Source organism: Lontra canadensis, unplaced genomic scaffold, assembly GCF_010015895.1.
Source record: "Lontra canadensis isolate GAN:19392208 unplaced genomic scaffold, GSC_riverotter_1.0 scaffold7, whole genome shotgun sequence".
In the NCBI taxonomy this organism is placed as follows: domain Eukaryota; kingdom Metazoa; phylum Chordata; class Mammalia; order Carnivora; family Mustelidae; genus Lontra; species Lontra canadensis.
Window position 1 is genome coordinate 22,657,722 of NW_022631001.1, and position 15,272 is coordinate 22,672,993.

The following is a 15,272-nucleotide window of genomic DNA, read 5'->3' on the forward strand; positions in this document are numbered from 1 at the left end:
AAAAGGCTGGAAGAAGTAAAAGTGGCTAGTTGACTCTGAGGTGCAGGGCTTGGTGTGGGGAGGCATGGGACAGGAATCTACTGTTTTTTATTATAAGCCTTAGAGAAAACAGGACTTTTGAACCATGTACATAGTACTCTTTTTCTTTTTTCTTTTAGGAGACTGACGCAGGAATCCTGATCAGCTGTTAATGCCAATGGTGATGTCAATGAGAGATGTGTGGCTCCAACATCATGATTAGGTGATGGTTGGCATAACTTGGCAACTGCTGGTGCAGAGAGTGAGAGAGGTGGAGAGAGAGGAGAATCACGCAGAGCTGGGCATAGAGCTAGGTTCAGAGAAGGACTGTTTCTTGGGGAGAACTTGGATGCCAAAGGTTCCTCCAGGCACCACATATTATAAGAGTGACTAGCTCTGCTTGGGAGAATTGCAACTAGTTCAGAGGGAAAGGGGTATTTAAGCTGGGTCTTGCAGATAGTGTGAAAGCTTCCAGTTCCATAAAGGGTGAGCTGAATGGTGAGAAGGCATATTAAGGAAAGGATATTCTTGAGCAAGGATGATGGAGGATAATAAGAAGTACAAAGGCACAAAAGCTTGGCAGAATCATTTGAGGGAGGGGTGTGAGTCATCCTGTGTGGCTACAGTATGGGAGGCAGGTTGGGGGAGAAAATATGGAAAATAAAGCAAGACCAACAGTTTGTGAAGAGCCCAAGAGCTTCTAATGTAGTCCATCTGGTCCTCTCCCTCGAGCTGGTGACAGAGTAAAAGGCGCAAACCTTCTGAACAGTAACTTGGAAATATATATCAGAAGCCATTAAAATGATTCTATTTTCTGCCCTAGTGAGGTCCTGGAGATTGTTCCTAAGGGACTACTTTTTAAAGGAGGAAGGATAAAGGATGAAGTGACCAATATTCATTATGATACCTATTGCATATTTATTGGATATAGTGAAAAATGGGAAAGCAATCAATGTTTCCCTCAAAGGAAAATACTTAGGTAAATGATGGTGCATTCACCTAGTAAATAAGAAACAGGCAGACTTGAGGCAGGCCCGGATGAGGGCTCCCGATGACGGCAGAAACTGGTTTCCTAAAACACCTAGGACAAAAAGGATAGTCCTGCAGACAGACCCTGTTTGGATCAAGGAGGCCAGTTCTTTGAACCTGAACACCGACTGAGTCAGGGCATACCCAGGAGATGGAAGGCGTAGTGACAGTCAAAGTGGAGGAAGATAAAGATGAAGAAGACCATTCCCAAAGGGAAAGAAATGGCATAGAATCATCCCCACCATTTCTTAGTTGGTCCACAACCATCAGTGAGAGGGCCTTGTTATCATCATACTTGATTGCCTATCGGGTAGCAAAAGAAAAAATGGCTCACACAGCTGCTGAAAAAATTATTCTTCCATCATGTATGGTATGGTACGGACAATTTTTGATGATAAATCTGCTGATAAATTAAGAACCATAGCTCTTAGTGACAATACGATATCTCATCGAATCTGTACGATTACAAAGCACTTGGAGACGATGCTTATTGCGCGCCTGCAGACTGGGATCGATTTTGCAATCCAACTTGTCGAGAGCAACGATATCACAAGTTGTCCAATACTCCTGGTTTACGTCAGATACATGTGGCAAGATGACTTTATAGAGGATCTGTTGTGTAAGTTTAAATTCACACATATCCATATTAGATTTATTTAGTGAATTAGAGAAGTGCATTGTTGGTCAACATAAATTGAACTGGAAAAACTGTAAAGGAATTCCAAGTGATGGAACAGCAAATATGACTGGAAAACACGGCAGGGTTATTGAAAAATTGTTAGAAGTAACACATAACAGGGCTCTTTGGAATCACTGTTTTATTCATCAAGAAGCTTTGGTGTCTAAGAAAATTCCACCAAGTCTAATGGGTGTATTGAAAAATACAGTGAAAATTGTTAATTTTATTAAAGGAGGCTCCCTGAACAGTCGACTTCTTGAAATATTCTGTTCAGAGATTTGAATTAACCATATCCACTTACTGTTTCATACAGAAGTTCGTTGGTTGTCTCAAGGAAAAGTACTGAGCAAAGTATATGAACTCAGGGATGAGATTTACATTTTTCTCATTGAAAAGCAATCTCATTTGGCAAATATTTTTGAAGATGACATTTGGGTAACAAAACTGGCCTATTTAAGTGATGTTTTTGGCATTCTTAATGAGTTAAATTTGAAAGTACAGGGGGAAAACAATGTATTTCAATACCTTGAACGTATTCTAGGATTCCAAAAGACATTACTGTTGTGGCAAGCAAGACTTAAAAGTAATCGCCCTAGCTACTATATGTTCCCAACTTTGTTGCAACACATTAAAGGGAACATCATTAATGAAGACCGCCTAAAAGAAATAAAATTAGAGATACTGATGCATCTCACTTCTTTGTCTCAAACCTTTCATCGTTACTTTCCAGAAGAGAAATTTAAATCATTAAAGGAAAATATTTGGATAAAAGCTCCATTTGTTTTTTTTTTTAAAGGTTTTATTTATTTATTTGACAGAGAGAGATCACAAGTAGACAGAGAGTCAGGCAGAGAGAGGGAAGCAGTCCCCCTGCTGAGCAGAGAGCCCGATGCGGGACTCGATCCCAAGACCCTGAGATCATGACCTGAGCCGAAGGCAGCGGCTTAACCCACTGAGCCACTCAGGCGCCCCTCCATTTGTTTTTTAGACCCCGGAATCAATCAGTGAGTTAAACTTGGAGCCGGAAGAAGAGAATGAATTACTGAAGCTCAGTTCATCATTCACACTAAGGAATTATTATAAGACATTGAGTTTATCAGCATTTTGGATTAAGATTAAAGATGAATTTCCATTGCTAAGTAGAAAGAGCATATTGTTATTACCGTTCATAGCTACTTATTTGTGTGAACTAGGATTTTCAATCTTGACACAATTAAAAACGAAGAAAAGAAACAGGCTCAATAGTGCACCTGACATGCAGGTAGCCGTATCCTCCTGTGTTCCTGACTGGAACAAGCTTATGAACAGGCCAGCACACCCCTCACATTAAATCCAATCTCTGTGAAATTTGGTTTTGTACTTTTTAAGGTTTGTTTTTTTTTAGTAGATTGTATGTAAAGTATTAATAAAATTATATTTGGAATTTAAAAAAATAGGCAGACTTGGTATATCTGAATTTAGATAGACTAGTCCAGGAGGCCCAGGGGAGGCAAGAGAGGAAGGGTGGAAGCAGAGTGGACCCTAGGTCAGCCCCAGCAAGGGAAAGGGGAGGGGAGCTACCATTCACTGGGCATTTCCCTTTCGGTATTTCATTACATCCTCCTGGCAGTCCTGTGAGGTGATACTAAATACCATTCCCGTTTTGCAGACAAGGACCGGAAGCTCCAAGAGAGGCAGTGATCTGCTCAGTCCATTTGGCTTTGAGGTAAGGGGCTGAGATTCTAATCTAGGTCTATGTGATGACAGAGCAGTTTATGTTTTTCCTCTGCACCTTGATGCCCATTGTCAATGATGACAATGTTATCTACAGGGCATTCCTTCTACACACCCCGGGTATCTGTCTTTAGTCTTGGGGAAACCGGACCAAGCCTGTGTAGACACCAGGCGTTGGCAATAAGTAGCAAAATGGAAAAAGCTGTATGATACGATGCTGAGCAGTAAAAATAGAATATGTAATTCTATCAGTGATGAAAGAAGCTAAAAAAAAAATTACACTACCGACACCTGCAGGAAAAGGCAAGGAGAAATGGAAACAGATGGAAACAGATAACATGTAAGTGGGAGCTCTTCCCGCTTTCTCCTATTTTGGGGGTTTCTGTTGTTATCATTATATTGTTTGCACAATAAAACCCAATTTAAAATGAAAGAGAAGATGGAAAGACTGAGAAAATATGAGCCCCTGGGGTGGGTGGGCCCATGGCCATACCAAGCCTTCCAAGCCATTTTGCTGGCAGTACTCCTAAAAGAAGGAGCTGGCTTCTTTTGGACAAAGGAGGGAAGGAGAGCAACTTAGTGTATGACTCATGGCAAGGGGCTTTGGGTCTTTGCCATCATGCTCTAGATGTTGGTGTCATTGCTACATCTCAGGTGGAGCTTTCCCCTGAGCTGGGAAGGGTAGCTGTGACCAGCACTCTCCAGCCCCAGCCTCTTTGCCTCTGATGGTTGTTGCGGTTCCTGGTTCCTTTGGAGTGGGCTCTCCTGCTTGGGGGTTAGGTTCCGCCTTGCTGGAGGAAGGGCTAGCATGAGATTTTCCTGATGGAGGGACAGAGGCCAAGGTGTCCCCAGCCAGCAAAAAGAGCAGTTGAGGTAGCAACATCCATGACTGGGTTTCAGAGCTGGGGCCCAGTGATTTTTCTTTTGTTCCTGCTCACACCCCATACCTCACTTGATTTCACTGTGACCTCTAGACCACCAATCCTTTGATAATTTTGTGCATTTGCCCATGCTGTTCTCTCAGACTGGAGTGCCCTTTCTTATGCTTCCTACCAGAGCCAAACACTGCCCATTCTCTCACACCACTTCCTTGATGAAACTTTCCCCAATTTCCTTTTGGGCAATGAATTGTTCCCTCTCTGGCTCCCACAGGGCTTGATTTGTATCTTTCCTATGGCAATTGTATTTTTCTGTAGTGTGTTATAGTTAATCGTGTCCATGTCTGTTTCTCCCGCTAAATGGTGAGCCTCTGAAGGTGAGCCAAGGAACTTGTCTTATCCAACTCTGACTGCTCACACAGTGTAACCAGCCTCTGGCGTATGGTAAGTACTCAGCTGATGTGTGGAATGACAAATGACAATGGCTGAGTTCTACTTTCCATGCCACGGACTCTCTGGGAAAGCTGTTGAGAGGTAGACAGATGACCAGTTTTTTTTTTTTTTAAGATTTTGTTTATTTATTTGACAGAAATCACAAGTAGGCAGAGAGAGGGAGAAGCAGACTCCCTGCTGAGCAGAGTGCCCGATGCGGGGCTCGATCCCAGGACCCTGAGATCATGACCTTAGCTGAAGGCAGAGGCTTAACCCTCTGAGCCATCCAGGCACCCTGACCAGTTGGTTTTATATCCATTTCTCTCCTGTGCATTTTGAAAGGGGCAGGAAGAGGAAGAGAATTAAAGCTATCTGTGGATCCATATTCCAGAGATTTCGGCCAGGGATCCTGAGAGGGGGTGATAATATGTATAATAGCTAACATGTGCAGAGACACTTACTTATGTATACTTTCACACCCATTAACTCTGCTGGGTCTCACCAGGACTCTAGGAAGTAGGCTGGGTGGCAGCATTTGGCTTGTCCCAATGTTATAGTCGAGAAAACCAAACTCAGAAAAACGAAGTGATTTGCTCAAGATTCCATCAACTCAAAGTAGAGCTGGGACTCAAACCCAGATCTTTTGACTCCACATCACACTCTTGATATTGTAGAAGTGACAAGGACAGAGGCTCTCCTCCTCCTGATAAACATTTGCAGAAGGAAACCCATGGCTTAAGCATTGGTAAAATGTGTGTTTATCTGCTTATCTAGGGGTTTAACTCCTCAAGGGTAAGGACCACACCTACTCCTTTAATCCCAACCCCCTCTCCCCTGCAAAGACTCAGGTCTTTGACAAACCCCACACTTCTTTTTTTTTTTTTTTTAAGATCTTATTTATTTATTTGACAGAGAGAGAGAGAGATCACAAGTAGGCAGGTAGGGGATTGTGGGGGGAGCAGGCTCCCTGTTGAGCAGAGACCCTGATGCTGGGCTCGATCCCAGGACCCTGAGATCATGACCTGAGCCAAAGGCAGAGGCTTTACCCACCGAGACACCCAGGTGCCCCAAACCCCACACTTTTGCTGAGTCTTGGCTCCCACGTCTGTCCAACAAAGAAGCTGAGCTCGAAGTTTAAATCGGGTCACACTCCCACCAGTGCCCAGTGCAGAGCCTGGCTCGCAGCGCCCACCCCCTTCTCCACAGACGACTCCCAGCTCCAACACTAGAGGCCTCCAGGACTCCAGCTGACATGATGGCGTGTGTACCCAGCACGTTGCAGCCTCTTCCCAGGCTGGCTGCGGAAACGGCGCCTCCTCCAGACAGCGGGGCTGCTGCACTCACACGGATCAAGTTGGGAGCCTCGTTAGTCATGTCAGATGACATAGTTAACACTTGGGGCCAGCACAGCCAGTTCATCAAAAGCTCCTCTGTGCCTGGCTCCATCGCTGCGGCCGAGGAACTACTGTATGTGCCGCAGGCAGCACATCAGAGGGGCAGCGCCAGAAGGCTTCCAAATTGGTCTTGATTAATTGCATAGACATGTCTTTAATTGGTGCCAGGGTAGCAGCCAGAGAACTTATGGGAAAGCAGGATGTTATGCTTTCGTTCCCTGAAGTCCCATAAAGCCGTGAAAGATGAGGAACAGAATCACTGCTCGTTGAAAATTTATTGACCGCGCAGACCCAGAAAACACAAATAACTATCTGAATCGAAACCTAACCTCATTTTCCCAACTCAGTGGAAGCCAGGCATGTTCCTCTCTGCGCCCCGGCCTGCCTGCTGAGATGTATAACTGAGCAAAAGGTGTGATTTCTAAGAAATGAGTGCTTGAGTACAGAGACAGCACGCTTGGCTCTCCCAGATGGGCGCAGAGGCATCTGGGAGGGCCCCTCCCCTCGGAAATGTCGCTCCCTCCAGCTCCCTCCAGCTCATTACAGTCCGGTGAATTGATATTAGAGGCTGGTTCACTTTGGGTGAAACGTTCATTCATACATTCATTATTTTCCACCTCTTGGAGATTTAAGATACACGGACTGAGTAGGTCCTAAATACAAAACACTGTGCTGGTGTCAGGAGGAATGTAGAAGGGAGTGAAATACAGACCCTGTGTCAAGGAAATGGTTATCTAGAAGAAAAGAGAGGGCAGGTCCACAGATGAACTAATACATGGTAAGACCATCACATAGAAGGTGAAGCTTTGGGATTTGGCACCAAGAGGACTTGGGTTTGACTTCTAGCTCTGATTCTTATTACCGAGCCACCTCAGAAGTCACTTGCAGGGGTGCCTGGGTGGCTCCATCAGTTAAGCGTCTGCTTTGACTCAGGTCGAGATCTCAGAGTCCTGGGATTGAGCCCCATGTCAAGCTCACTGCTTGGTGGGGAGCCTGCTTCTCCCTCTGCCTCTGCCTGCAGCTCCCCCTGCTTGTGTTCTCTCTCAAATAAACAAAATTAAAAAAAAAAGTCACTTTCATTTTCTGAGTTTTAACTACAAAATAGGATAATAACACTTACTGCCTGTGGTAGTCATGAGCCTTGTAAAAGCAGAGATGAAAGTCCCCAGCACAGGGCCTGGCACTGATCGATAAGTGGTTGTTAATTCTGAGTGTTGCCAGAGAGGTTCTGATAGAGAACTGTGTGAGAGCTCATTTATTCGAGGAACAAATAAATGTTTCCTGATCACAGACTCTGTGCCAGGCTCCATGCTGGGCATTAGGAGTTTAGATAGGAAGCTCTGCCCTTGATGAGACTGAGGTCCACGGGGGAGTAGCAATGCTGTAGTACGGAAGGAATGGCAAATTGTTACAGGTAGGCTGACAGAAGCGTACTCACTGACAATGGGAAGAAAGGGAGACAGTTACTTCGACCTGGGGGAAGTCAGGATATGTTTGCCTAAACAGGTGATGCTTGAGCCAAGTCCTAAGAGATAAAAGATTTTCACTTGCAGATGAAGCAAGAGAAAGCATTTTATACACAATGCCAGTTTCTCTCTTTTTGTTCGTAGAGTAAGCAAAGGTTTTCCCCTTGGCTGTTAGATCAGCTTCCACCTCTCTCCCTTCCTTTCTTTCTTTCTTTCTTTCTTTCTTTCTTTCTTTCTTTCTTTCTTTTTCTTTCTTTCTTTCTTTTTGAAAGATTCTATTTATTTGACAGAGAGAGACAGCCAGAGAGGGAACATAAGCAGAGGGAGTGGGAGAGGGAGAAGCAGACTTCCCACAGAGCAGGGAGCCTGATACCGGGCTAGAACCCACCACCCTGGGACCATGACCTGAGCCCAAGGCAGACACTTAACTACTGAGCCACCCAGGCACCGAGAGCTGCTTTCTTTGTATGGAAAGTTCTTTCCTTAGATATTCCCAAAGCTGCCTCCTTCTTGACCTGATATTTTCTTATTTGTTCCTTTGTTTATTTTATGTCTCCCCCACTAGAATGACAGGTCCATGAGAACAGGAGATCTTGGCTGTCTTTTTCTCCACTCTGTTACAACATCTAGAACATTGACTGGCACAATGTAGGTGTTGAATATATATAGTTGCATGAATAAACAAACAAAAGGAAACACAGGAGGGCATATATTGCAATCAAGGAACTAGAAGCACCATGTAGGGTGAACAGTGGGCACTGACTTTTTTTCTCATAAAGCTAAACAATCAGTTACACCTGAAGCACAGCCCAGAGGAACTCAGGTGGGAAGTGATAGAAGGAGGTGGCCCCTGAGCTGGGCCCTGAAGGCAGAGAGGGACGACAACAGTATGGGAATGTTGGGAAAGGGATCAGAGGATTAAATGAGATAATTTACAAATCCTTTCCAAACTTGGAGCTTCTAAGGATTTCTTACCAACATATCATCTCTTGCCACCTTTCCTGGTCTCCTCACCCTCATCCCTCCTTTCCACTCCACCCTGTCTGGAGGCTTTAAGGGCACCTGACACACCGTTTCCTGCCAATGTAAATCACAGGCTGATGTGTGATGCTCATTCTTGGTTTTTACCGTCCCCCAGGTGGAGATGGTCCCATAACTCAGGGTGGAGGCCACAAGCAGAGCCAGCCTTTCCATGGGGTGGCAAATAAGGGGGAACTGTTTACCCACCAGCGCCTTCCTGGCCCTGCTCCCAGATAATTTTATGTCCTCTGGTCCTGGATCTGTTCCTTACTTGGATGCACCTCAGTTCACTTGCTCGAGCACTGATGTGTGACTATTTAACTGCTGCTGCTTCCTGTCCCAGGGATCCTGGGCTTCAGGGAGCATGGGAAAGAGACAAGAAAGAGAGCTTTATACGAGGTAAGCTTTGACCATAATAATAACGGCCAAAAACTAACTGACACTTACAGAGTGCTTAACAATTTACAAAGCCCTAGAGAACTCCTATTCATCCTTCAAGACCCTGTACAAATGTTAACTCTTTTCACCAACCTTCAACTCTCCCAGGCCAAGCTAATCCTTCCCTCCACACTTTGTAAAACCTCCATTATACCCCTAGCTACCTTGTAATAAATTTATTTGTGTACATGTCTCATTTCCTCCATTAAACCATCAGCTCCTCAGGGGCAGATCTCTTCTCTCCTAGTAAAGCCCACTTCTTTTCTTTCTTAATAAGTAATTTTCATTATACATATTGTTCTAATTATAAAATAAGTACTTATAGTGATCAAAAATTATATATAATGAAGAAAATTTAAGGGTACCTGGGTAGCCCAGTTGGTTGGGTGTCCGATCCTGGTCTCAGCTCAGGTCTTAATCTCAGGGTTGGGAGTTCAAGCCCCATGTTGAGCTCCACACTGGGTATGTAACCTACTTTAAAAAAAAAATGTTATCAGTGCTTTTATCTGGGTGATGAAATTATAGGTGACTTCGAATTATTTTTTTTTAAGGAGGTTCCACACCCAGTGGAACCAATGTGGGGCTTGAGCCCACGATCTTGACATCAAGACCTGAGCTGAGATCAAGAGTTGGATACCCAAGGACTGAGCCACCCAGTTGCTCCAGAACTGGTAACATTTTGAGTGTATCTTAGGTATACCTTGAGCCTTTTTTTTTTTAAGCATATAGAAAGTAAAAAATGGGTCTAATCTATATAATGCATGTAGTTTTAGTCCTATTTTATCACCCTATTCTATTGTGGACATACTTTGACTACATCATTGACTACTCTTTAAAATGACTGCTTATTTCATTTAATCAATATACCACAATTTACCTGACCATTTCCCCATTGTGGGACATTTGGGTTAGTTGCTTCTTTTTACTATTTTGGAAATAAAATGAATAGCTGAATGAATATACATAAATCTTTGTCTGTTTCTTCGACTATTTTCCTAAGAAGGATGCCTAGAAAGGGAATTTCTAGGTCAACTCTCTCAATGCTTCACGCCAAATTACTCTGAAAAAGTGATACCATTTATAATTTCACCAGTACATGAGTGGGCCCATATTCCAGTGTTCTGACCTGCATTAAGTATTATCCCACTGGTATCTTTACCAAGTTCAGTGGTCTTCTCACAATGCCCCTCAAAATGAGTAATTTTTCTTTTTCTTTTGATTAATTAATTTTTAAAAATATTTTATTTATTTGACAGAGAGAGAGCCCAATCAGGCAGAGGGAGAAGCAGTCTCCCAACTGAGCAAGGAGCCCTATGTGAGACTCGATCCCGGGACCCTGGGATCATGACCTGAGCCAAAGGCGGACTGAGCCACCCGGGCTCCCATGAGTAATTTTTCTTAAACATAGCAGAAAGTACACAGCCAAACTCAGAGTTTTCTTCTGAGACATCAACCTGGGAGGATATATTTATTGCAACAGTGCTTCAGCTACTGTAAACATTTCTGTAATTCGATTTGAAAATTTGCCTGGGAAGCAGATCACCTGGACTTTTGTATCTAAATTGTACAATTCTGTCTTTGGAGAATGATTTTTTACTTTTTGGTAATACTCATAAGTCATTTGGAGCTTCTGGTAAATGAGATGAGGAGCTGCAGCTGGACTTAGGGTAGGAAACTAGGTATAATTGACAGCAATGATGAAAATCTTTTCATGACTTGCAAAGGGGCGTCCCACAGGAGTGCTGGGCAGTGGGGGCATCATTGGCTCCAGTGCCGAGCCTCCCAGTGTGACTGTTCCAAAGCGGCTGCATGTAGGGGAGGCATGGGGTAGCATGTGCAATTACGGAACCCTTCTTGTGACTTCATGGTTACTCTGTGTACAGCCCCGGGGTTAGGCGCCAACTTATTTTAGAGCCGATCCCTTTCCACCTTTTCTTTTCATCAAGCCCACTTGGGCCTGATAGGTCTCCAACACCAAGAGCTTAACGGCCAGGTTAGTGGGAGGGAGCACACGGCATGGCAATGGAAAGAGCCCTCAGAATTAGGTCAGAAAGAACTGGGTCGGAGGCCTGGCTCTGCCTATCACCAGCCGTGTTAGCTCTCATTTGTAACAGAACTTACTTCACAGGATTGTTAGGAGAAATGGAGAACACATATAACCTCACACAGACACAGACGCAGATAGGAAGACAGATGGACAGACATACACAGAGGTGCATAAAACATGTATTGAGCACTTTTCCTCTGCCAAGTACTGTGTTTTTTTTTTTAAGATTTTATTTTATTTATTTGAGAGAGAGTGAGAGAGAGAAAAGGAGCAAAAGGAGGGGCAGAAGGAGAGGAAAAAGCAGAGTCCCCACTGAGCAGGGAGCCCGATGGATGGCAGAGTTAGATCCCAGGATTCCAGGATCATGGCCCTAGTGGAAGGCAGACTCTGAACTGACTAAGCCACCCAGGCACCAAGTACTGTGTTCTATATGCAGGCAGCACATCCTGTCATTGACCATCCAGAAACCATTTCTCATATACTACCTCCCACTGCCTCTCCCTTGTTGTTAGGGGTGGTCGTGAGGCCTGGTTCTGGCCAATGAGATTTAGGTAGCACTCGGCTGGGAGTTATTGGGGGAGCTTTTGTTTTCCTGATGAAACAGGACTGCTGAGTCTCAACTGTCCACTTGCCCCCATGGTGGGTGGCTTCCTGCCTTGAACTTGGAGGTGAAGGCTAAGCACTGCAGTCATCTTGTAATCAAGATGGAAAGTACAAAGGAGCACCTCTGGAATTCTTGATATGTCAGAAAATACCTCTTTGTTCAAGTCATTGCTCATGATCATGACTTGCAGCTGGAAATACTCAATGCACATCCACAAAAAGTGTTCATACATAATAGATGCTCAGCAAAGGGTTTCTATTTACACTCTTATTTACATACAGTTCCTCCCTCTAAAGAACTGATGATATTAATGATGGTTATTGCATATGTATGCAGTACTTAGCTATTTTCAGAAGATTTTCACATCCATTTTTTAAAAAAAGATTTTATTTATTTGACAGACAGAGATCACAAGTAGGCAGAGAAGCAGGCAGAGAGAGAGGAGGAAGCAGGCTCCCTGCTGAGCAGAGAGCCCGATATAGGGCTCCATCCCAGGACCCTGCCGAAAGCAGAGGCTTTAACCCACTGAGCCACCTGGGTGCCCCATCACATCCATTTTTTTTTTTTTTATCTAATCCTCACAACTCTGCAAGGAAGGCAATTTTTTTTTAAATATTTTATTTATTTATTTGACAGACAGAGATCACAAGTAGGCAGAGAGGCAGGCAGAGAGAGAGGAAGGGAAGCAGGCTCCCTGCTGAGCAGAGAGCCCGATGCGGGACTCGATCCCAGGACCCTGAGATCATGACCTGAGCCAAAGGCAGCGGCTTAACCCACTGAGCCACCCAGGCGCCCAAGGAAGGCAAATTTTTATCCTAAAGACTCTTTTCAATTGCAAAAGGATATATCAAATTATTCTAGTATGGCTTATATGTTACATATTGACTTTTTTTTCCTCTCCTTTTCTTATTCCTTCTTTGCTCCCTTCCTCCCTTTTTTCTTTCCTCCCTTTCCCCTCCCTACTTTCTTTCCTTTCTTCCTTCCTCCCTCTCTCCTTTCCTTCCTTCCTGCCTGCCTGCCTGCCTGCCAGTCCTGGGCCTGTTTTTCTCAGACCTATTCCCTAGCCATCTCCTGCTCTTTCTGTTCTGTGACACAGCAAGGTAAATCCACTTAGCCTGTGAATCCAGGCTCCAGAACATCTGGTTTCCAGCTGTTTGGCCAAAGAGAGGTACTACCCAGAGACTGGGAGTAGGTTTATGAGGGTGTTTCTTCTCTTCCCCATCTCTGGCTCCTCATCATCCATGGCTCCTGCTACCACAAACAGGCCTGCTAGCATTCAGGTTTCTTATCACCTGGCTCCTGGGCCCTGATGACACTTGCTCCCCACCCTGCTCCTTTGCCTTATGGGCGGCAGTGGTTTTCTGCTCTTGCTAATTTCTGGATGCCTCTCTGTCTTCTATCCACTCACCTGTGCAACCAGTCTCTTTGAGGCCACTCTACTCTACATACTTGAAGTACCTCCTTTCTCCTCAGACCTTAACCAATCTCCATCAATCCACCACAGCTTTGCAGTGTACCCACTCAGGGCCTCAGTGCCAGAAGCACAGGGAAAGAGGGGCTCCCAGGCTAGGCAGCTAAGTGAAAAGTCTCACCCTATGCCAGCCTCTGCTGAGACATCCCCCAAACCCAGCAGAACTTACAGGTAAGTCCTTCCATGACCTGGGCTTCCTCCTGCCTCCAGAATCAAGCCAAAAACAATGTGCAGGAGCCTTGTAAGTCCCCTTCGTGATCTACTGCATAAGCACACTTGAGGATGCTTCTGGATGGTTTGGGAGATGTTTTACCTCCTCCCAGCCAAATGCTCCTACCAGTGGCTCTCAGGTTTAAGACAGCCCAGCTTCCACAGCTTGCTTTTGACTTCCTCCTCTTCTCTCCCAAACAGCCTTACCTAGGAAGCAGGAGGAATCTTATCCAGAGTATTTGCTTCAGCAAAATGCCACGGGAGAATTGCCCATAAAGGCTAACAATAGAGAGATGCCAGAGGTACCAAGCTACCTTTGAGATGCCTAGGTATCTTACATGGGATTAGTGGGCAGACAAAAAAAAAAAACAAAAACCTATTTCCCCACTTAAAATTTTAAGGCTTTGGCAATTTAGACAAGCGTTCTGAGCCTCACTTTTCTTATCTACACAATGGAAACAATAAATGTCTTCCTCACAGAATTATTATTTCTGATCTGGCAACTTCCAGAAACATGACCAACTCTGCTAATAGAGATAGGTTTCCCATTCCACCCCCTGCTACAGACACATAGAGAGGCTGGGTGAACTTTAACAGAAATGTTTTATTTTTACCACCAAATTTGAAAAATGTAGAGAAATCCCCAGATGTCAGAAACGAAAAGGCAAAGCCAGAACAGGGTGCAGGTGACGTGCCTTAGCAGCAGACAGGGATTTCACACTTAGCTATGGATCCTGAGAGCTGCAGGCTAGGGTTCCACCGCACACCAAGAAGAAGGAGATGGGGCTTCAGTCCCAGCCAGGTGAGGAAGCTGGAAAGGAGGCCCCTGCCTAAAGCCCAGACATTGGAAGCTCCGCCCCCATCTGCGCAAAGGAAACTGGGAAAACCGTGCCCCAGTATTAGTGAAGTTTCAGGAAGCTTGATGCCTGAAGAAGTTTTAGGTGGGGAAAAATGACACTCAGGAGAACGAAAAACCCTAGTCTCTGCCAAATGCATATGGGGGTCTAAATTTACTTTGCCTGTATGCACAGGCACCAACTGAGATAAATTAACATAAAAATTAGGTTAGGGCTGAAGTAAGACCTATTAAAATTCTTAGGTCAGAGCTGATGGGTGTATTCAAGATAGCCCCTTAGGGATGCTTAACAATCCAGGGCTTGAGGGATCCACTAGGAAAAACAACTCCCACCGAAGGTGCTCACAAAATGTGGAAAGAAACGACCAAAACGGAGCGCCAATGCACAAAACTAACTAGATGGAAAAAGGGTAAAGACAGAAACCATCTGAAAGAGACTATGAATTCGGATGACTCAAATAAAAGGAAGAAAGGCATAATAAAAAACCAGAATGGTATGAGAGAAAAGAGTTGGGAGATTTGAAAAAAAGATCCACACAGAACTTCCAGAAATGAAAAACAGCCCCTGAAATTAAAAACTCAAAGGATGAGTTCAACTACGTATTAGATCTAACCAAGGAGGGAATTAGAAGACAGATTTGAGGAAATCACCCAAAATAGAGTAAATACAGAAAGAGGCAGAAGAACTGAATGAAAGTTTAAGAGATATGAAGGATAAAAAGAGGAAGTCAAGCATATGCCTGATAGGAGTTCCAGAAAGATTTAATAGAGGCAACAGTAGAAAATCATTATTAAAGTACTATAGCTATTAGTAAGAGTTCTCTAGAGAAATAGAACATATGTGTGTGTGTGTGTGTGTGTGTGTGTGTAGATATGTATATGTGTATATGAGCACACACATACACATACAAAGAAATTCATTATAAGGATTGGCTTACACAACTATGGCAGCTGACAAGGCCCAAGATTCGCAGTCGGCAAGGTGGAGACCCATGGGACCCATGGTATAGTTCCAGT

The 15,272-nt window shown here is 44.3% G+C and overlaps 1 protein-coding gene across 3 annotated transcripts in view; it reads right to left on the reverse strand.

The window, feature by feature from the left end:
• Nucleotides 1–5,782: 5,782 nt before the first annotated feature.
• The window catches only part of GVQW3 (GVQW motif containing 3), a 28,562-nt gene continuing 19,072 nt past the window's right edge, over nucleotides 5,783–15,272 (reverse strand). Inside the window, exon 2 of one of the 3 annotated variants that reach the window (XM_032853031.1) lies at nucleotides 5,783–6,451. In XM_032853031.1, the coding sequence (XP_032708922.1) occupies nucleotides 6,168–6,451 (284 nt within the window). In that variant the 3' untranslated portion in view covers nucleotides 5,783–6,167. Of the gene's footprint in view, nucleotides 6,452–7,232; nucleotides 7,669–9,510; nucleotides 9,539–15,272 lie in introns of those variants that run through there. The other 2 variants (XM_032853029.1, XM_032853026.1) reach the window with 2 other exon arrangements.